At 46.2% G+C, this 23,817-nt stretch overlaps 1 protein-coding gene across 6 annotated transcripts in view; it reads right to left on the reverse strand.

Moving 5' to 3' along the window:
- Positions 1–23,817, reverse strand: part of LOC117310372 (steryl-sulfatase-like) — a 184,525-nt gene that overhangs the window by 13,863 nt on the left and 146,845 nt on the right. For 5 of the 6 annotated variants that reach the window (XM_073799015.1, XM_073799013.1, XM_033849899.2 and 2 more), the window contains 3 exons: positions 11,598–11,757; positions 2,980–3,101; positions 2,594–2,656 (listed from right to left, as the gene is read on the reverse strand). In XM_073799015.1, the coding sequence (XP_073655116.1) occupies positions 2,594–2,656; positions 2,980–3,101; positions 11,598–11,757 (345 nt within the window). The remainder of the gene's footprint in view (positions 1–2,593; positions 2,657–2,979; positions 3,102–11,597; positions 11,758–23,817) is intronic. The other variant, XM_073799016.1, reaches the window with a different exon arrangement.

The raw sequence follows: 23,817 nt of genomic DNA on the forward strand, positions 1-23,817 counted from the left end.
GCATTTAGTTTATAGCCTTACATTCATCTGCTCAAAAATCTGCAGCAGAATCTCAGAGCTAACTACCAGTCTTTAAGATAAATTTTACCATAAAATCAAGTTGTCCTTACATTGAATTTTTACTTGACCTGCTTCGTAGGTCAAAACTTAAAGCCAAACTTTTTGAATACATGCGGAACAGTAAATTTAAACTCACAATTCCCGTTGTAAAGCAAGAAAAGTTACCGGTGTCCTAATAACACTTTCGTGAGTTCTTCTAAAATGCAGTGGGCGTAAGGATATGAGATGATTAAGTTAGGCCATTCAATTTGCTGAGACAACGAAATTACAGAAACATTATCATTAGAGAATGATTCAATTATAGAGAAGACACTGTATATGAAAGCTGAAAGGGGTTCATGTTTTAAAAGGGTGGAAACAGCATTCCAGCTCTAAGTTTTTGGGAAAATGAGTAACAAGTTGGGAATTGTAACATGTAGGCGTCCAACTGACCAAGACAAACGGCAACTGGATCTTAACCACACCACCACTCAGCTCTAGTTTACGGGTACCAGCTTACTTACTGCTGGTAAGCTTGTGCTTTCCGAGCGAGGAACAGGGCGTGCGTTTGCCAGGTCTGCCAGTTGCCGGGGTGTCAGCGCTCGCCGCCTGGCTGACTTCCAGGTAGCAGTGCTTTCCCAACAAGCTGGCAAGATGCCTGAGCCATCCGGAGGTGGCTCCAGCTCACTGCTGCCCTGACGCTACATTTCTAAACCCTGATCCTAAATGTCTCTCTTCTTTTCTAGCAAAGTATCTGGATGCCAGGAGGCAGCCCTCTTACCACTGACAATTATGGGAAGTGTCTCCTGTGTAGTGATTACCATAAACTCCTACCAGCACAGATCCGAGATGATGTCAGTCATCTCCTCTAACTAGTACTAGTTTACTTTCTGTATTCTCTAGTTGACAGGTAACTCCACACACACGGGTGACACTTCCTTACACACCTGTGCATTCCCAGCTGTTTGCACAGCCTTCAGCCTGTCCTGAGCTAAGAGGTCAGCAACTCCCTGGCAGAGAATTTGGTCTATTTTGCTCACTGACAGGTGCGCAGCCTAGCCCAGAAGGTGCCACTTAGTAGGTGCTCAATAAATACGTGTACAACAAACGAACAGATGAAATACTGAGCAAACAGCCATGGAGCCACGTGTGACAGCCAAGGCAGCAACCATTGTTACTGAGTTTCAGGCACAATCGGAAAAGTAGATGAGACGATTCATAAAGCCCACGGTTTCCTGAGTCCCTTTAGCTACATGCATGATTCCGGTGTGGAAACACCATCGTTTTTCCTCATGTGCTGCTGCTTCAGGACAGCAGATAGTAAGGAACTGCATAAGAGAAAATGTCACTTGTGTGTTGTCTTAGAAGCAAGCTTTATCCCCAGGCCAGCTGCCTATCAGAATCTGGGTCTTGTTTTTCTCACTTACTCCTATTTTCTGCCTCTTCCTGTCCCTTTTCTGTTTACTCCTCCACATAATGTGCTTCCCCTGCCCCTGATCCAATAGGTTTCTTCCGGCTCCTCTCACTCGACGGGGTTGGCTTTATTTAAATGCAATTCTGCAAGGCTCAGGACGTGACATCATCCTTCTTTAGACAAACAAGAGTCCCCGAGACTTTCTTTACGCTTCTCGCAGGCTCTGTACAAAAGGAAGTGGCGAGGACCACATCTCTCATTTATGATGAGATGGCTCAGATCTAAATGCTGCCAATAATGCTAAGAAGAGACAGCATTCCTATGGGTGTTAGGAATGATGGACACATTGATGAGATACGTAAATAGGATCCCTCTGGGCCTGGAATCGTGCGCCCATGGTTTTGCCATATTGGTCTTCCGGAAGCTATCTCAAGGAAGCCGTCCAGATTGAAAGTATAAACGCTGAAGGGTAAACCTGGTGTGATCTCTTTGGGTAACGGAAGGGTTATCATTTTCCACTCTAAGAATAATGGAGCACCTGCTCTTTAAATGATGTCTTTGGTAAATCGACTGGGTGAGCAGAATGGGGTGAGGGGTACATTGAAATCCAGTATCAGAGTCACCTGAGTTTTTACCAAGTCATCAGCTGCAGGGGATACACAAGCTGCTCTGAGAATCTCGCCTCTGGGAGCAGAATCCCAAAACACACTAGAGAAGTGGGGAGTTTCAATTTCCCACTGAAGAGGAACCTCAAAGTCCAATAGCAGCCTCTACCTCTGGGATATACAGCAGGGCTGTAATAGTTGCTGGATTCCCATAGACTCCTAGGCATCTTAGCGATGTGAGCCTTACTGTAATTCTAAGTTTAAATACGTGAAAACCAGATGTGACCCTATCACTACACCGACGATTCTCACTTGGTTCCACTTGGTCCTTTATGCTTTTTAGAAATGCACCCCTGTATCCGCTGTTGGAAAACCCAAAGAAGGTCCCGTCACTGATACAGTGCACGATTTACAACACCCCTGGGTTTGGGACCCATGATAACATCAAAGCGTTTGAACTCTGTCTTAAATATCCACATCTAGCAAATACACACGATCCGTGACCAAACACAGATCGATGAGTCACGACCCCTACCTTTGAGGCTCGGGAGAGAAGGTCGGGTAAACATCTCAAGGGCATTCGGTGCCAGTGCAAAACCTACAGGACAGCAGGCAGAGAAGACGGCTTTCAGGGGGGTGGGGCGGATGGATAAGCATTAACCAGGAAGGGAAAAGAAAGGAAGTCCTCCCACGTTGAGGGAGCTGCAAGCACATGTCACGGCAATGTGTGACGCCCTGCCTGGACCACCACGGCACCGGGAGGCGTAAGAGAAGAAGGAACACGGAGGAGGACAGAGAAAGCAAAACTGAGCATCTTTCGGGCATCTCATGAGAGCAACGCCCTCTGGCAATTTCTTCTATTCCCATGCCAGTGACTGCACGTAGCCCTACAAGCAGGGAAAGAAAGATGCGTCTGCTCACTGTTCTGTGGGTGCCAGCGCACGGCGTTCAGGTAGAAGTTGCAGTAGTGGAAGAGAAACTCGTGATCCGAACGATGGCTTCTCCCTTGAAGCAGGGGCATCAGGTCACGTCCATCGATGATCCTGGGGGATAAAGCAGGTGGGCATCAGGGGGCCACATCAGCCTTGGGCTAAAACCTCCCGATGTCGGCGCTGTCCTTCCAGCAAATGGGGGCATGACAGAGCTACAACATGGTAATGAAGTAACCAACCCAGGACACTAACTGACCCACACTGGGCGCCATATGCAATGTAGGGAGGCCAGCTCTGCTCGTGCATGAACTCATTTCATCCTCCAAGCAGCACTGTGAGCTGTGACCAGTATCACTCCAGGATGATGGGATGAAGAAATGGAGTGATTCACCCAACTCCACGTGTGTCGTAAGAGCCAATGGGATTGAAACCCAGCTGACTGGGCGTCCGTGCTTTCCACTGCTTTCCCCTGCTGCTGCTCCTATACCGAGTCTTCTGCCTATTGCCTTGGCAAACAGTGTATTCACGAACTATGGATCTATAGAAAATAAGAATTTCTGACAATCTGAGTTTTTAAAAAAAGGTAATATACAGCATGGGGCAATTTAGATTGGATGGACTTCAATGCAAATGAAGTTCTAAGTCCCAGGGACGTGATTTGTAAATAATAATGATGATATTAAATACCCCAAAGATGTAAACGTACTCACATGCATGTACATATCACATATACACATTACACATATGTTTGTGTTCTCAAAGGTAAATATATCTCTTCTATAACTAGGCCGAGAAGGGGAACTTTCCAGATGGTAGGCAATAACTGTATACAACTGCTAAGGAGCAAAGTTAAGACTATTTGGATGTTACAAAAAGGAAAAAAGCCTATAATTTTGTTTTGAGTGAAACATACATTAACAGGCAGTAGAGAAATTGAAGTCGTTGATTACCATTAGGCCACACCGAAACCTGGGGCAGAAGGCTACTTGGAAGGAGGTAGATTGTTGAACTTGAGGGTTTTCCTTCTCTGATTAAAAACATTCCAAGACAAATATCATATGATATCGCTTATATGTGGAATCTAAAAAAAGGGTACACATGAACTTATCTACAAAATAGAAATAGAGTCACAGATGCAGAAAACAAACGTATGGTCACCAGGGGTAAAGGCGTGGGCAGAGGGATAAATTGGGAGATGGGGACTGAATACACACACTACTATATATAAAACAGATAACTAATAAGGACCTACTGTATAGCACAGGGAACTCTACTCAATACTGTAGTGAACTATGGGGGAAAGTATCTTAAAAAGAGTGGATATGTGTATATGTATAACTGAATCACTTTGCTGTACACCTGGAACTAACAACATTTTACATCAACTACACTCCAACAAAAAATTTTTTAAAAACCCAAAACACTCCATCCCTGGCCCCTCCTACTATGAGGAACTGAGAAACTGGAACTTTAACTTGGTTATATAATGTGGGTAAGCACTCTTGAGAGGTCCTACATCCCTTGAGTTTTTTTTTGTTTTTTTCTTTTTTCTTTGTGGTTTATTTTGGTGTCGCTAAAAATCCCATCATGTAATTACTGCTGACTGCTTCTCTGGTCCCCACCTTAGTTATTAATCATGCACTCCGCACAAGTCCACGGAACTGAAAATATTCTATTATTGTAAGTTAAAAATAAGAACAAAAGACAGAATTGGCTCACTTTCCAAGACTGATTCTCATCTTCCATGAGAGGAACAAGGTAGAGAGATGATTCGATCCAGAAGCAGTGTGTTCTCCGGACACTAGTTCTATCCTGAAATGGCCGGTATTGTGAATTTCAAGAAAAACTCAGTCCTTGAGATTAGGAGAGCCTAAGTAGGTGGAAAGGAAGCAAGGGATGAGGGGAGAGGGGCAGAGAGGAGGACCTGCGCATAAAAAGCCCCCAGGGGTGAAAACCCTGAAGGTGAGAGATGGGACAGATGCGCCCGACACCTCTCCACCACCTTTAGCTCCACGTGGAGAGAAGGCCTTTCCACGATGGCTCGAGGGTGAGAGTGAATCTCTGTTTCTCTGACTCAATGTCTGGCTCATTTCTCGAAGCTGTTTTTCATCATAAACCCACAAAACTCAGCACTTAAGAACCCAGGAGACAGAACTGTTTTCTTAAGATTGGTATTTCATAACCGAACTGGGCCTGATCCCACAAAGGGGGATTTAATGACAAAAAGAACACTGTAAATCTCATAGACTTTTTTTCTGATTTCCAAGCAGATTTGTCTCTTTTTTTTTAAGGAGGGAAGCAAAGTCTGTTCTGCAAACTTCTTTTTTCTTGCGATGCAGAGACTGATCTCATCTTTGTTTTACATCCTATACCTAACGCACTCTTTCCCGGAAGCCGGCAATAAATCACGCTGCGATGGAAACCACTGTTGAACAGCGCTGGAGAAATACGGCTTGTCAAAAAGAGGCTCATTTGTGCCATGAAAAATGGAAAGTGACTCTATTGAGCTAAACTTTTAAACGGTGTCTGAGTTATCAAAATACTTGGGATGGCTGGGATGGAAATGTTTGTACAACATCACGATTCGTGGCAGAAAGGCCCCTACACTTTCAAAGTGATGCAAAGCATCGCCGCTTCCCTATGGGAATCGTCTGATTGGCCTTTTCTGTAAACAAATTCAACTTTTCATAGCACGCTTGCAGGACAGCCACGGCTACAAAATCGGATGCTTTTTTCCCCTGGTGTCTGCCTGATTCTGTGAAAAACGTGCTCATTTGAGATTGCCTTTAACTTGGAAAGTGAGATGATTCTCTTTGGGCTCCTGAATCATGGCAACCATGGGGATAGTAACAATTCAGTGTCAAGGAGAGTCATGTCTGAATTTCAATAGCATGCGGATGACTCTCACGTAACTGAAAAGAACATGTTTGGGGAACTTTTTGGGGGGACAGTGACTTCATCCCCCCACGAATGTGCTGTATCTCTCTCAGCTGAGTCAGTGAGCCATGTACTTCGGGACGTCCCTCCGACCCACCTGTGCTGGGTCCACTCTGGGGAGGATTTGGGGATCATAGCAGAAGGGAAAGGCTTGGGGGACTGAAAAAGAGGTTAACTTGGGGCACAAGGTGAGCCACTTGCTGCCATATTCAAAATAAGGTGATTCATGGAAGCAACCTAAGTGTCCATCGACACAAGAATGGATAAAGAAGATGTGGCACATATATACAATGGAATATTACTCAGCCATAAAAAGGAATGAAATTGAGTTATTTGTAGTGAGGTGGATGGACCTAGAGTCTGTCGTGCAGAGTGAACTGGGTCGGAAAGAGAAAAACAAATACCGTATGCTAACACATATGTATGGAATCTAAAAAAAAAATGCTTCTAATGAACCTAGAGGCAGGACAGGAGTAAAGATGCAGACGTGGAGAATGGACTTGAGGACACGGAGTCAGGGTGAAGGGTAAGCTGGGATGAAGTGAGAGAGTAGCACGGACATATATACACTACCAAATGTAAACCAGATAGCTAGTGGGAAGCAGCCACATAGCACAGGGAGATCAGCTCCATGCTTTATGACCACCTAGAGGGGTGGGATAGGGAGGGTGGGAGGGAGACGCAAGAGGGAGGGGATATGGGGACATATGTATATGTATAGCTGATTCACTTTGTTATACAGCAGAAACTAAGACACCCTTGTGAAGCAATTATACTCCAGAAAAGATGTAAAACAAACAAACAAAAAAATAAGGTGATTTTTTTCACTGTAGAGTAGGACAGGAAACAGTTTTAGAAGAAAGCACATAGATCTTTGATAAATTAAAGGGAATCTCAAGTACCCAGAAAGTCTCTTTCATAATTAAAAGTGTTTCCACCCGTAAACATCAAACATTCTGCCATATGTGAATAGAAAGCAAGATCAATTACACGTAGTCACACGTACGTGAAGAGTTTCGACTTTTATTCTGCAAAATGGAGCTGAGCTGGGTACAGCTTGCTGTTGTATCTGTAGTGCTCTATGGAAGAAGTCTTTTGTGGTCACCCAGCTAGATGTCAGCAAAATTGAGTGGGAGAACCAAGCCACTCCCCTTGCGTTCACCAGACCTAAGTGATACCAAGCATTTGGATTTCTTTTCCAAACTTGGAAAAAAGAAATGAAATCGAATTTTCATTATGGAATAGGAGAATTGGGCATGCCAATCTTCATTAAGAGGGAGCATGGTCATAGACTCACTATGGTAATACTCTGTCTGCTTGCAAAGATGAGGCTGACAGGTTTTCACTTTAATGAATTAATGTATTGAGGTATTATATATATATATATATATATATTTTTTTTTTTTTGCGGTATGTGGGCCTCTCACTGTTGTGGCCTCTCCCATTGCGGAGCACAGGCTCCGGACTCACAGGCTCAGCGGCCATGGCGCACGGGCCCAGCCGCTCCGCGGCATGTGGGATCTTCCCGGACCGGGGCATGAACCCGTGTCCCCTGCATCGGCAGGCGGACTCTCAACCACTGCGCCACCAGGGAAGCCTGAGGTATTATATTTTTGTTGCCTATGTTTTATATCACAAAGAAAGACTGCCCTCCATGTATGTCCAGAATCAGCTTATTTGGAGACGCAGGGGGAATGATTTTTCTGCATATGCTGGGGCGATGGCCACGGTCGGTATGAAGGGAAGATGCACGCCAAGAGGAATCTCATACAGGCACACCACGGGGTTGAGTTAGAGAATTCTCACGGCAGCACGGAGACGCTGCAAAGTGAAAATCTCTATGTGTAACCCTCGGACTGCTGCTCTTTTTACCTAAGCAGAAACGCTGCATCGAAGGGCTTTTTATTTCTCACCAAGCTAGGATTGTCAAGAACAGCACTTGCGGGCTTCCCTGGTGGCGCAGTGGTTGAGAGTCCGCCTGCTGATGCAGGGGACATGGGTTCGTGCCCCGGTCCGGGAAGATCCCACATGCCGCGGAGCGGCTGGGCCCGTGAGCCATGGCAGCTGAGCCTGCGCGTCCGGAGCCTGTACTCCGCAACGGGAGAGGCCACAGCAGTGAGAGGCCCGCATAACGCAAAAAAAAAAAAAAAAAAAAAGAACAGCACTTGCTTCTTGAGAATTACAAGGCTGTACTTGAAGGACAGGGGTCTTCTGAACGAAACTCCTCTCGTTCAATGAAAAATGTGGCAAAATGTGAGGGAACCTCATTAAGTGATTGTCATATAGCCTGGGTCCAGCTCTCTGAATGTGTTTACTCACCTGAGAAACGTAAATTTAATATTGCTTAAGCAAGAAACCAGGGAAGCTGATTTCCACCAATCTTAGTGGGAGAGAGTTAGGCTGTTTTCTAAAGGGTAGACACCTGTGTGTCAGATTTACAGATGGCTATGGATATATATGAGGATATTATCCGGATGCTCTTATTGAAAAGTTTTGATGAGGTTTTCATTATATAGATAACGACATTTCCCGTAAAAGAGCAATAATAAGCTTTTGAGCACAATTCTCAACCTCAGCGCTCCCAACATATTGGGCTGGATCACTCCTTGCTGGGGGGTGGCATCTTGTGCATTGTAGGATGTTTAGCAGCAACCCGGGCCTCTATCCACTAGATGCCAGCAACGTCCTGAGTCAAAACAATCAAAAATGTCTCTAGACACTGATAAACGGCCCCTGGGAGGGACAGTCACCCCAGCTGAGAACCATCCCTTTAGATGGTCAACGTCTCCAGGGCAGACACACAAGGACGTCTTCTAGACCCAGCTGCTAACATGATCTAAATAGTATATTGTGAGATCGTTTTATTCCCATGAGCAACCTGGAAGCAGATTGCCGTTTTCTTATCTGTGCTGTCGCTTGGAGAACAATGACATCTTATAGAGCCTTGGACCAAAACCCAGACATGGTATCATTGGGTTGAGTGGGACCATCAACAGGTGACATCCATTGAAAGAACCTTCAATACTCAGAATGGGTTCCACTGAGGACACTGGCTCGTGCACAAAATGTTTGGGTCAGCTTAGGAGGGAGGCTGCTTCCTTCCTCAATGGGCACGTGGGAGAAAAACAGGATGACCCCCATTAGATTCAGATTGGGGTGGGTGCAAGGTGCCGGCAGCAAGATCTCCCTTTAGGGATCTTCCTCTTTGCCTCTGAAATTTTCCCTTCCCTTGGCTCTTCCCAGTGAGGTGAAAAACCAGTTAAAGGTGGTGTGAAAGCAGGGACTTCCCTGGTGGTCCAGTGGTTAACACTCTGTGCTCCCAATGCAGGGGGCCCGGGTGCGATCCCTGGTCAGGGAACTAGATCCCACATGCATGCCACAACTGAGAGTTCGCATGTCACAACTAAGAAGTCTGCATACCGTGACTAAAGACCTGGCACAGCCAAATAAATAAATGTTTTAAAAATAATAAAAATATAAAGATACTGTGAAAGCAGAGAGTACCGACGAATTTAATATCATGAACCATGAGAGAAAAATGTACTTAATGAAACTATCTGAACACTCAGTGTGCACGGGTCATGGAACTATTCAGATTTATTCCAAGGGAAAGAACCAGGGCCAAAGAGCAAGTAAAATAAGGAGTGAGAGCTTTAGTTTTCTGTAAGAAAAGACTTTTGATGAGTTATTCCTGCCAAGTTTTCTGTCATTAGAGGGGAAGAAGAATCATTTGATTGGAATAGCAGCTCTTAGAAGCCCCTTCAGCCCTCACAGTGATGATTCTCTGAGCCCAGATGGACGTGAAACGTGTAAGTGGAAACAACTCTACTTCCCTACCTGTTACCTCTCAATATGGCGGGTGAAACAAAAATGCCAAGTATGCATGCATCCCTACTCTGCACTTGACATGCTCTAGTGCTTGCCATCCTGTGCAAGTGTGAACCCATTTGCAGGAGAAGAAATCAAGGCCCAGGAACTTCAATGCTTCAGCAGCAGTGAAGCCACAGCAGCATAGCTCCGGGAATCTCTGCTCTTCTCTGAAGCACCAGCTACCCTGAGACGGTGTGGTCCAGAGACCCACAGGGATGCCTGAGACCTACGAGGAGGTCTATGAGCTCAAACTGTCTTTGCAGTAATTCAAAATGCTATTTGCCTTTTGTACCCCCACTCTTTCATGAGCTCATGGTGGGTTTCCCCAGGGGCTCCATTATAACTCTGTCAGCCCCACTCTTTCATGAGCTGACGGTGGGTTTCCCCAGGGGCTCCATCATCACTCTGTCAGCCGATGCAGTGTGTGCTTGGGCCCTCTTGCGTTTAAAAACTTTTATTTCCAGGTTTAATTGCTCATATGACAAACGCTGATAGAAACCGCCCACAGAAACACAACATCTTTGGGCTCCTGGATCTGGGAAGAGTGTACATGAATCTCGAGGCCACAAAGTTTGAGAAGGGCTGAAGTCTACAATTCTGCCTTTCCCATCTGTGTGTGTGTGTGTGTGTGTGTGCATGCACTTTGAGAGGAACGTATACCTAATGCAGAAATTTGAAATAAAAGAAGAGTGAACCAAGGTTGCGCACAATGGGAGGTGAGCAAACCTCTCCGTGGACTCAGCTCTGGCTGAGCTGTTGTTTTCGTCTCTGGTTTCCAGTTTCCTCTTGGTTCTGTCGGCAGCTGAATTTGAACAAGATTTGCAGCCCGTGTGCCTGCCGTCACCCTGGATTGCCACCCAACTAACGAAAGCAATGAATCAGTGTGCCTCACTTAGAACTCTTCAGATTGGTAATAACACTTAAGGAGAAACCACTGGCGATGCCGTCGGAAGATGTATTTAAATGTAAGAGAAAGACATTTCATTTAGAACTCGCTAAATGAAGACGTGCTGGGAAAAAAGGGGCCTGACTAGGCACCCAACTGCCTTTCTCGCTGCTGCAGCAAAGAGCTGGTGAACAGGGCCAGGAGAAGTGTGGGATGAAACAAGGGAGGTTAGAGGGCATCTGCCCAGCTGCCCTTCTGCAAGCCGATGATGGGCACAGATGAGAGAGAGAGAGAGACAGAGAGACAGAGAGACAGAGAGACAGAGAGAGAGAGAGAGAGAGAGAGAGAGAGAGAGAGGAGAGAGAGGGAGGGGGAGAGGTTCCACGGAATGCCAAAAGAGGGAGGCTCAGTTAAAGACCGTCCATCCCATAGGATTCCCCTGGTGGCACAGTGGATAAGACTCCATGCTCTCAATGCAGGGGACCCGGGTTCAATCCCGCTCAGGGAACTAGATCCCACATGCTGCAACTAAGAGTTCACATGCCACAACTAAGGAGCCCGTCTGCCACAACTAAGGAGCCCACGTGCTACAACTTAGGAGCCAGCGAGCCCCAACTAAGGAGCCCGTCTGCTGCAACTAAGACCTGGTGCAACCAAATAAATGAATAAATAAACAAATATTAAAAAAACAAAAAGACTGTCCATCCCCTTCGGGCTTTGGACTTTATTTCCCACTGGGATAACAGGATGGACAGAGCGGTGTTTACATTGCTGGACCCACCAGTAAGTCCCATAACTGGGCGTGGATAAAGGGTCCAGCTGGAAGTAGCATATGCCACCGTGCAGGCGAATCGGAACACCCTTGCCCACAAAATCCGAAGGCGACTGCCCCGAGCACCTGGGAGTCACAGTACCTGTCTTCCGGCAGAGGGGACCCCGCAAGTTTGGCCACCGTCGGGAAGATGTCCATATTGCTTGTTGGCTCATCGATCTCCAGCCCAGCCTGGATCACCCCTGGCCATCGGAGGATGCCTGGAACCCGGATGCCTCCTTCCCAGTTGTTGGCTTTTCCCCCTAAAATGCCGAAGGAGAGGCATCAAGGAGATTTATACGTCTTTCCAACACGTACCTCAATGCACTCTTCAATGCTTAATGTGGGGTGGCCGATTTGGAAGAACCTAGTGATTTAATGACATGGATTCAATGAGAATTTCACAAGCAATACTGTATCTCTTGTGGTGAAGAATATATATCGGGTTGGCCAAGAATTTCGTTCGGGTTTTTCCATAAAATGTTACGGAAGAACCCAAACAAACTGCTTGGCCAACCCGATATATATATATGTCATGGTCTCTACATGCATGACACACGGCCAGCATTGCCTGGTGGACACAAGTGCTGACTCTCATCAGGGAGACTCAAATCTCGCAGCAACAAAGACTTCTAACAATGTTTCTGGAGTCATGGGGTTCAAATTCCACTTCTACTTTTTACCGCTGGTAGGAGGCAAAATAATCGTACCCCCAAATGTCCACCTGCAACCCCTGGAATCTGGGGATATGGTACCTTATCCGACAGAAGGAGAGATTATTCTGGATCATGTGAGTGGGTCGAATACAATCACGAGGCTCTTTATAAGGGAAAGAGGGAAGCAGGAAAACTGGCATCAGAGCAGCTGAGGCTGTAGTCAGAGAGACTGGAAGATGCTACGTCACTGGCTCTGAACAGAGAGAAAGGTGCCCCAAGCCAAGGCATGCAGGTGGCCTCGCTCCCCGAGAGCCTTCATAAAGGAACACAGCTCTGCTGACACCTTGATTTTAGCCCACGGGGACCCATTTTGGACATCGGACCTGCAGAACTGTAAGATCATCCATTTGTGTCGTGTTGAGCCACCAAACTGGTGGGGAATTCGTGCAGCAGCCCTAGGCAACGAAAACAGCAGCTCTGTGCCCTTGGGACATGGATCCACCGCTGTGCCACACGTTCCAGACGTGTAAGATGTGAGTATTTCACGGGATTATGATCCCCAGCCTGAGAGACAGACCACTGACCATAGCTGTTTTCATCATTGTTATTATTTTATTACTGGCCTAGCTCTTACTGTTTAGTTGGGAAAACGAGCTTTGCACGTATGAGGCAATTCGAAAATAACTAAATAGAGCATGAAAGTGGTATCAGGAGGGGCTGGAGGGGTGAGCTGGGAGTGGGTCACAATGTCAACAGAAGATGCTCCCCAGGGTCTCTCACTTACGGTCCTTGGGGAAGGGAGACAGCAGCACGGTGGCCTTGGGCTCAAAGAGGCCAGAAATGCTGGATCCCTCCAGCAGGGAGCCCGCGGATGGATGGAGAAACAGACACGCTGCTTCCCCAGGAGTAGTTCCCCATGACTTTGTAACAAGCTGTGCATAACTCTGATTGCAGCCCAACAAAAAGCACAGAGGATGCCTCTTCCCTGGGAACACGGGCCCTGAGGCAACAGACTTTGAGTTGGTTTGCGAAGGAGAAATAGGGTTAGCAGAGAAGGACAGGGGATTGCGAGGGAGATACAGGAAAAACAGGTGAAGGGGAGTGGATTCTTTCTGAAAACGTCTGAACAGAGAAAAGAGCATGGTCTAAATTTAAAATCTGCTCGAGTAATTGTCAAGTGCACGCATTTAACATCCTGGTGGCACTCGGCCGTGACAGGAAGCCACAGACAGACGATGGCTGAGTTAAGCTCTCCAGGACGGTGCAGAGAAAATTCTTCTACCATTCACTCCGAGACTCTTGTTAGGAACAGCTGTCTCTAAACCACGCTTCTATATTTTTGTCTTTGCACGTGCTGCCACCCGGCAGGTCAAATGCCTTTGAATGGCAAGAGCATATGCTTGCCGTTCTTTTGCTTGACGTGGGCACAGAGTTTTCTGCAATACTCTATTTGTCAGTTTTTTGTCCTCTTGGGCATCTCCCCGCCTGATAACACCGGTTCCCTGGATTGATGGGAATCGCAAGGAAGCACATGGCGAATCAAATTCACACTAAAGTCTTTCTCATCCAAGATGCTATAGTTTACACCCTCCTTGATGTATTCAGTCCAGGGACTAAAACCCCACCAATTATAGATGGGAGATGTGACAAAACCGCCCAGGTCCTATCACACGATCATCCACCTGTTATCGGGGCAAGAATAAAACAGCAGCCGTCTGCTCATGTCACTGCTTGAAGGTAAAGAACTGAAGAACACCCTTAAGTTAACGGACCCGGTTTCAGAAGCTAAAGGTGACTATTTAAGCAAGACATCAAACGGCTAAATCATCTGAGCCAGGGGGTGGCACGTGTTTCCTTTGAAAAGCCAGCGAGTAACGATTTTAGGTGGTTTGGGTGGCTTGCCCAACTCCTCAGAAGCAGGAGGGCCAGACACCAACGAATCAACATGGCCGTGTTTCAGGGAAACTTGATCTACAAGATCAGGCATCAGGCTGGATCTGGCCCAAATGCCATAGTTTACTGAGCCCTGCTCTTTTTCTTTTTCTTCTTTTTTTTTTTTTTATTGGAGTATAGTTGATTTACAATGCTGTGTTAGTTTCTGCTGTACAGCAAAGTGAATCTGTTATACATATACATATATCCACTCTTTTTTTACATTCTTTTCCCCCATAGGTCATTACAGAGTATTGAGTAGAGTTCCCTGTGCTCTACAGCAGGTCCTTATTAGTTATCTATTTTATATGTAGTAGTGTGTATGTGTCAATCCCAATCTCCCAATTTACCCCCTGCCCTTACCCCCTGGGAACCGTAAGTTTCTTTCCTACATCTGTGACTCTATTTCTGTTATGTAGATAAGTTCATTTGTAGCCCTTTTTAAAATTTTTTGATTGATAGATTCCACATATGGAGCCCTGCTCTTAAAGTTACCGAATTTAGATTTGGGGAGTAGGGTGCGTGCATCAGCCCTGACCCTACTCCGTAATATGAACTCCTTCAGTGTTATTAGGGGGGAAATGTCGCCGCAACTTCCACTGATGATTTATTTTTTCACTTAATTGGACTCCTTCATATCTTCTGCAAGAACGAAAAACTAAAGAATCTCTCCTTCAGCCTGGCTCTGGCCCACCCTGCCAATACCAGTCCTTAGTTGAGCTGAGTCTCACCTAAGTGCCCCAGCAAACAACTCATTCTATCCCACCTTCTGCAAAGTTCTGTTGCTGTTTTCTCTGCCAGGATTTTCCCCCAACCCCCAATCATTTCTGTAAACCCTCGAAAGCCTGCATAAGACGCTCTTCCTATTTAATCAAGGCTTCTACAACCACTACCACATGTAATGTCTTCCTACTCTCCATTTCCTGGGCATTTTTCAAGGTTCTCGTTTATGGGATGTGTGACAATCAATGTGATCCCATCTCATCGTCCCAGTGGGACCAAGAGTACTTGAGAAGAAACTCTAATCGACTGTTGAATCAACTGCGGTCCACAGCGTAATACCTTCCAAATAGAGAAGGTCCAATATATGCAGTGAATGAACGAAAGAATGGATGAATTGATGCAGAGTATTCCTGGGGGAAAAAAAAGAGAACCTTACAGATGGGAGTGGTTATAAACTCCTGTTTCCAACCTCTTTTGGTCCCTTAACTTTGCTAGGCTTTTTCATTTCCCTAACCTGTTGCATTCCAAAAGTTCTCTCCTCCAGAGTCTTACCCAACAAGCTCATCTTCTTAGTCTCACTGTGCATTCCATCCAGGAAAATGAGCTCGATTAGCACGAAATACATCAATGCCCTGCCCTCCCAGACCTCAGTTTATCCACTGATGTCACATCCCCAACCATGTGCCCCTCCAGGCAACCTTGGCCTCCGTCACCCACAGACCACATCACTCCCACCTGCGCCGTCTCGAAAGTGAGTGATCCAAACACTCTATTATCTAACCACAAACCTCTGCCTTCCAATACAGCTTTCTCAACCTTGGGCCCAAACTCTGCAATATTGAACCCTGTCGTACCACGGTCACACGTTTTGTCAAACAAAACCCAATGCAGTCATCTCATCGAGGACTGCGATCATTCAGTAGTTCAGTTTTCTACTAAGTGGACAGTCCCAATTGTTCCAAATGACACTTCAATTTTTGGGACGTTTGCTAACTTTATCCTATGTGGTCCCGATGACCAGCTCAGATCATGCAATATACCATTTCCATCACATTCTTGCCAAAAGACTGGATCCCAGAGAACCTCTGACACATGTTCATGCCTTCCCAGTACGATACCAGCCCTCAATGAAAATATCTACCTGTTCTCTGTAAATCGAGATCTTCTCAACATCTGGTTAAAGTGACCAAATGGGGTCCCTTCCTGTTCCTGGAATCCAGGGTTCCCCACCTGCAGCTGGCATGTCAACCCTCCCCCAGAATACTACTTGTCACCCCCATGCCCTGCCCTACCCCGCCTTCAGTAGGTAACTCTGTTTCCTTCTGCAGAGAGGAAACAGAAGGCTTCATTTGGGAACACCTTCAAATTCCAGCCACTATCCCTTCTCATTGCACCAGCATCTGCTCTCCACATTCCCTGCCAGACTAGACAAGGTCCCTCCTCCTGGCAAAGATCAATCCTCCTACCTGTTGGGTCTCATTTCCCACCGTCTTCTCAGAAATCTGACACTCTCAGGTGTCCCCTGTACCTTCACGATCCGTCTACTGAAGCTGACTTGAGAGAATGAAATACACTCCAACCTTCCCCATGACAAAGAACCCCTTTCACAGCCCGTCTCCCTGCACAGACACATTTCTGAAAAGAATCTGAGAAACGGCTCACCTTCCGGCCCCCTTCTATCCAGCCAGCCTCTGCCCCCCGCTCTCCACTGAAAATACTCATGGGAACATCACGTGTATAATATACACAATGGATCCCTGGGGTCTACATCCTACTTGACTGTTTCTCAGCGTCCACTTCTACGAACCATATTCTTCCCTGGACCTTCCCTTCCCCCCCCAGTTCTCTTCTTATTTCCCTGTCACTCTCTCCGTATCTCCTTTGTTGGATCATCAGCTCCCGTATCACCTTTTATGTTCAGCTTGGTCCCTGACCCTCTTCTCTTCTTACACTAAAGGATCCCATACACCAACCCAATACAGGTATCTGCCCAGGAGTCCTAATTCCTAAAGGGAACCTCTGTCTAGCGAATCGCACCAGCCAAACACGGAAGAGACAGCTTTGACGTCCTCCCCTCCCTCAAACCCAATATCTAATCAATCACCAATACCAATGGGTTTACCGACACAAGCACGTTGATTCACTGCCCGCTTCATTGAGTTAAACCACTGATCCTTCAAACCTAAGCTCAAGTGGTTTTTCATTTACATATTCACTCAAAACTAATTTCTTACAATATGTCAGACCCTATTCTAGCTTCTAAGCATACAGATGTGAGTAGAATACGTCTGGATCGTAGTTCTTGCACTCTGGCAGGCGACAGTATTCCTCGCCCTCGCTAAGGGCACTGAGGACACACTTTGCATGTACTGACTTCTTAGTCATCTCAACAGTCTTCTACGATGTTCCTATAATAACAATCCTATTATTCAAATTCTAAAGACAAGGGAACCAAGTCGCTGCCTGGGAGTCCTAATGCCTCAAAGTACTTCTATCTACCCAACCACACCAGCCAAAAACATGAGACATCTTATGTTACCCCTCAACTCATCCTTATTCTCACTTCTTTACCCTTTCCTTAGAGTGGATTTGGGTGATATTCTTGACCTCCAATTTTAACTACTACCCAAATGGCAATAACTATATATGTACACACACACACACACACACACACACACACACACACACACACACACACATATATACAAATATATATAAACACACAATATATATACACACATTTCTATCTATCTACCTATGTCTGTTCATCTATCTCTATCTATCTATCTATCTATCTAGGTAGCTATCTATCTATCTATCTACCTACCTATGTCTATCCATCCATCCATCCATGCATCATATCTATCTATCCCTATCTATCTATCTATCTATCCATCCCTATCTGTCTGTCTATCTATCTACTTCATTCTATCAGACATACTAATGTGGATGTAGGGTACCTTTCATCAGCTACATCGCCCAGTATCCCTGGTTGACACCTTCATCTCTTATAGCAACCTTGAGCTGCTTTTTTGTTCCCTGTAAAGCATCTCACTCCTGCCTGCAATGAACTCTCCACCTCTCCTCTCCCAGCCAACACTCCCAAGCATCAGCCTGCAAAAGGTCCATGTCTCCTGGGAAGTTCTCTGAATTCCCAGGTTGGGGAACAACGTCTAATCGTCCCTTCTCAGAGCTTCCTTTCTACTTTGTTATTCTGAAACCATCTCCTTAGATGTCCATCTCAACCAAAGAATATGAGCTACTAGAGGCTGGGGACCCTGTATTCGCTGTCATCATGTCCTAGAAGCCAGCCCCGAGCCTGGCATCCTATGGGGGCTCAGTATATGCGTGCTTCTCAGTGGAATTTAACTGAAGGAATGAACTGCTAGGTGAGGATAACACGTGAGCTTCTTTCAAAGAGGAAAAGCCTGGGGAAGCCTGGGGGATGCGTCCTGGCACACAAGTCCTGATACCAGCAAGACCAGCCAGCTTTGCCCTCTCTTGGGGAGCTGATGAAAATGTTTGCTAAAATCTGAAGAATGAACCTGAACGTAACCACCCCCTAATAAACTAGCAGAGCCTCTTGCTGTTTTTTTTTTTTTTTTTTTATCCAACAAAAGCACCCGTTGCTCTGAGAGCCGTGGGACTGCCTGAGGCAAAGAGCCGCCAAACTCAGTGACTGTAAGAAGGAACTCCTAAGCCACATGGACTCCAGCCAATCACTGGCTTTTGGAACCTGCACTGCAAGGAAAACTGCGGTGCCTTTCTTGCAGGCATCAGGGAATTCGGAGAGCATTTCTCTGCCCGTGGAGAAAGTCTACGTTCATGAACACTCAGGGAAATACGATTTTCAGCCCTCACACCCAACCAATGCTTCTGCAGAAGCCATCTATAGGGTTAATTTATCCACTCCATTGACACTTATTACTTGCCTTTACGCAGAGTAAAAGGGAGGCAGGGGGTTGAGGGGGGAGCCTCCTGCTGGGTGACCTTGACTTGGGAGAGGAATGAAAAGGAAGCCAGAGCTAGGAGTATGATGTTCTCATCCGAGACTTCGGGGAATTTTCAGCTGTGAGGAAGAGGAAGGAAACTCTAAACGCTAAGAAAATCTTAGGGAAGTTATTCTGGTCCCAGCTAAGGGAGGATATGTTAGGGAAAAGGTGAAAATAAGTTTACAAATATTACATGCTAGGGAGGGTGTGGAGAAAAGGGAACCCTCCTACACTGTTGGTGAGAATGTACTTTGGTGCAGCCACTATGGAGAACAGTCTGGAGGTTCCTTAGAAAACTAAAAATACAGCTACCATATGATCCAGCAATCCCACTCCTGGGCCTATATCCAGACAAAACTGTAATTCAAAAAGATACATGCACCCCAATGTTCATAGCAGTACTATTTACAATAGCCAAGACATGGAATATAACCTAATGTCCATCGACAGGTGAATGATAAAAGAAAATGTGATATATATGTATAATGAAATAGTACTCAGCCATAAAAAAGAATAAAATAATGCCATTTGCAGCAACATGCGTGGACCTAAAGATTATCATACTAAGTGAAACCAGACAGAGGAAGACAAATACCATATGATATCACTTATATATGGAATTTAAAACATGACACAAATGAACTTATCCGTGAAACAGAAACAGACTCACAGATATAGAAAACAAACTTATGGTTACCAAAGGGGAAAGTGGGGGAGGGATAAATTAGGAGTTTGGGATTAACAGACACACACTACTTTACATAAAATAGATAAACAGGGCTTCCCTGGTGGCGCACTGGTTAAGAATCTGCCTGCCAATGCAGGGGACATGGGTTCGAGCCCTGATCTGGGAAGATCCCAAATGCCGCGGAGCAACTGGGCCTGTCTACCACAACTACTGAGCCTGCGCTCTAGAGCCCATGAGCCACAACTTCTGAGCCCACATGCCACAACTGCTGGAGCCCGTGCTCTGCAACAAGAGGAGCCACCGCAATGAGAAGCCCGCGCACCGCAATGAAGAGTAGCCCCTGCTCACCGCAACTAGAGAAAGCCCGCGCGCAGCAATGAAGACCCAATGCAGCCAAAAATAAATAAATAAAATAAATCAATTTTTTTTAAAAGTTAAATAGATAATCAACAAGGTCCTACTGTATAGCACAGGGAACTATACTCAATATTTTGTAATAACCTGTAAGGGAAAAGAATCTGAAAAAAATAGATATATGTGTGTGTATAAATGAATCACTTTGCTGTACATCTGAAACAAACACAACATTGTAAGTCAACTATCTTTCAATTAGAAAAAAAAGAGAGAGAGAAAAAACTAGTAGTGTCACTATCCCCTCAACCACACAAAATTAAATTAATTTTTTGAAATGCAGACTACAGCAGAATCTAATGTTCCTCTGATTAAAAGGGATTAGCTGTTGAACTCTGTGTCGTGATTTAATCACAGCCATTCTACCAAGGTGGTCCGTAGATTTCATTAGTGAAACAGACTGAGGAATACGGAGGGATCACTGAGCTCAAATAGTAATAGTTTTTTTTTTTAGGGGAAGGCTGAATAATGACCCCTAAAGATGTCCATGTTGGAATCCTTGGAACCTTTGCATTGTACCTTGTTTTCTGAAAAAGGGACTTTGTAGATATGATTACATGACTGATGGTGTGATGGGGAGATTATCGTGGATTATCTCGGGGGGCCCTAAGGGACAGTAGGAGTGCCCTTAGTAGAGTGAGGCAGGATGGGATGTGACTAGAGAAGAGAAGGCCATGTGAGGAAGGATAGATCTTTTGGAGCAGTTCTGAGGAAGACTGCAAGTCAGGATTGTTCTGAAAGGATGCCCTTTTGATCAGTGAGCTCAAACGGTGTGATTTCTCTGTGTTTGCATAAATCATAGGAGTGCATGCAAGCTCACAGCTTTAGAAAACAAGGCGTCTTGACACTGAGAAGTCTTTGGTCATTCCCCATAGCTAGAAGGAAACCGCATCTTTTTTTTTTTTTTTTTTTTTTTGAGCATCATACCGTTAACAATGTTTCACTGTGAACTTGATTTCAACTAAACTTGACAAAGGGATAATGCTTTGCGATAGAGTGGTGGCTGAGATATTAATACAGTGTCAGACACCGATGGTAGTTCTAGCATTCAAACAAAGTATGTCTAACACATTCAATATGTTTCTTAAAAAAACAAAAAAAACCAGGGAGCAGCTGTGAGCCTGCTCTTCAGATTGTACGAGAAGCCCAATTCCAAGGCATCCTTCAGACCCTGGACACTCTCTTTGTGACTCATCCTCACCATCCACTTAGGTCTCTGAAGAGTCAGCCATCGACACAAAATGACAGTACATCTCCTTCTTTTCAACACCAGGCTCCCTCAGATTCATCGCTGGTGGTCATCTGGTCATCTGTCCCCGAACCAAAGCTCCGTCACACCATATATGTGACTTTCTTAAATAACGTATTACTTGCTGACCACATCTATTACTGTGACTGATGTACACGTCTCGGCAGCAGCCACTAAGCAACTTTGGAACCTAACAGACCTTCACCGGGGGAATGAATGGACGGGGGAGCCAGTGCATGAAATGCAGTCTGGGACTCCATCTCGAGAGACGCTATCATGTATAAAATAACATAAAAACAACTCTCCGCACACAGTCCATGACTAAAGGAAATACGACGAAAGCACCTCATCTTACTCTACAGGAATACATACTTTCACTTCTCGCTCCTCGAAAATAAGACTGAATAGAGGAGGGCTGGCTGAAAGAGTGGGTTAATCCTGTTCCGAGTAGAGACACCTGCTCGGTCATTTCACCCGTGTTGAGTATCAGTCGTGTGTCCTGCACTGGGGAGGGAACGATGACAAGCAAAGGAAGTGGTATGAACATCCAGCGAGGTTGTCCAGACCCGCACTGAACAGGAATCCTTCCCTCCTGGGTTCCAGGTAACCGAAGGTGTAAACAAAGGTCCCGGGGGGGGGGGGGGGCCCAGTGCTCAGAATTTGAAAGGACTCAGATGTGCATGTCGAGGACGTAAATAGAAGTATAAGGTTTCACAGGCTACGTGCTGCCAGTGGGATGGGTGACAGACTGCCTTTTCGCTGTCTGTTTGGTTCAGGACTGGTGTGATCTGGTGTTACCCAATTCCTGCCAGTTTGCAGAGTAAGCCATGTGCTTCTCTCCTCATCCCAGCTATACTGAGGAGGGTATGTGGTTGGGAGAGTGGAAAGAGCTCGAGGTAGAAGGATAAGAGCTCAAGCACACCCTGGCTACCTCCTTCCCAGCCTGGTCTCCTTTGGGAACATTTCTTGGGCCCTGTTGGCCGAGTGAGGCTCTCCTTGCCGTATGCACCACAGGCATCTTGTGCCAAGAATGTCGACACCCTTGTTAAATCGCATGGGCCTCCTTAGGCTTCCTCCCACCACCCCCAACCCAACCACCCATGCAAACAACCAACCACCCAACCAACCAGCCACTGACCCAACCAACCATCCAACCATCTACCCAACCAACCACCCACCCAACCATCCACCCACCCACCCAAACAACCATCCACTCACCTACCCACCCAACTGACCACCCACCCAATCAACCACCCAACCATCCACCCACCCACCCAACCAACCAGCCATTTACCCAACCAACCATCCACCCAACCAACCAGCCACCCACCTACCCACTCAACTGACCACCCACCCAATCAACCACCCAACCATCCACCCACCCACCCAACCAACCAGCCATTTACCCAACCAACCCCACCCAACCAACCATCCACCCACCTACCCACCCAACTGACCACCCACCCAATCAACCACCCAACCGACCACCCACCCAAAAAACCATCCACCCACCTACCCACCCACCCAACCACCCACCCAACCAACCACCCACCCAACCAACCAGCCATTTACCCAGCCAACCACCCAACCATCCACCCACTCAACCAACCACCCACCCAACCAACCAGCCATTTACCCAACCAACCATCCACCCAACCAACCAGCCACCCACCTACCCACCCAACCGACCAACCACCCAATCAACCACCCAACCAACCACCCACCCACCCAACCACCCATCCACCCAACCAGCCATTTACCCAACCAAGCATCCACCCAACCAACCAGCTACCCACCTACTCACCCAACCAACCAACCACCCAATCAACCACCCAACCATCCACCCACTCAACCAACCACCCACCCAACCAACCATCTACCCAACCAACCATCCAACCAGCCACCCAACCAACCAGCCACCCACCTACCCAACCCGTTGACCATGGGCTCCTTTAGGGCAGGGACCGTATTGTTGCCTCTAACCCAGTGCCAGATACACAGTTCAATCAGGGTTTTGTAAACTAATGGATGAAAGCACTCCATAGATTAGCATTTCATATCTTTGTAGGTAAACTCTGATTTCCTGAGTCCCTGGGAATCTGTGAAACAACCATGTGAGAGAATAATGAAAGGGCAATAAAGCACCTCATGGCTTTAGGGAGCAAAATTCAATGCGCTTCCCTATGTGTCACGCATCTTGCTTTATTCAGCAGCCTCTACTGTCTGGGACGCCTTGCTTTGCCTTTTGCATGGTCACTTCTAATCATCCTCCCCCATGTTACATCCAACCCACACTCACTGCAGATTCGGGTGGTGTCCTAACCCTTAGCACGGATATGCCCTTTGAGGTATCTCACCTAAGTCTTTGTGAAATGGGCCACATGTTATTATACCCAGGTATCTATGTCTCATATTCGCAGAGTGTATGTTGTATAAGCAACTTGGGGTCAGCAGATGGGTCTTATCTAATATCCCCAATGACAGGCAGCCTGATCCATCTTGGTGGTGGCTTAGCTAATGCTCTGTCAGGAAGAAAGCATCAGCCCACAATGCTGTAGCATATGGAGATAGGCAGAATAATGACCTCCCAAAGATGTCCGCATCCTCATCCCCGGACACTGTGACTAGGTTACCTTCCATGACAAGAGGGACTCTGCAGATGTGATTAAGGG

The sequence above is a fragment of the Tursiops truncatus genome, chromosome X, assembly GCF_011762595.2.
Source record: "Tursiops truncatus isolate mTurTru1 chromosome X, mTurTru1.mat.Y, whole genome shotgun sequence".
Classification (NCBI taxonomy): Eukaryota; Metazoa; Chordata; class Mammalia; order Artiodactyla; family Delphinidae; genus Tursiops; species Tursiops truncatus.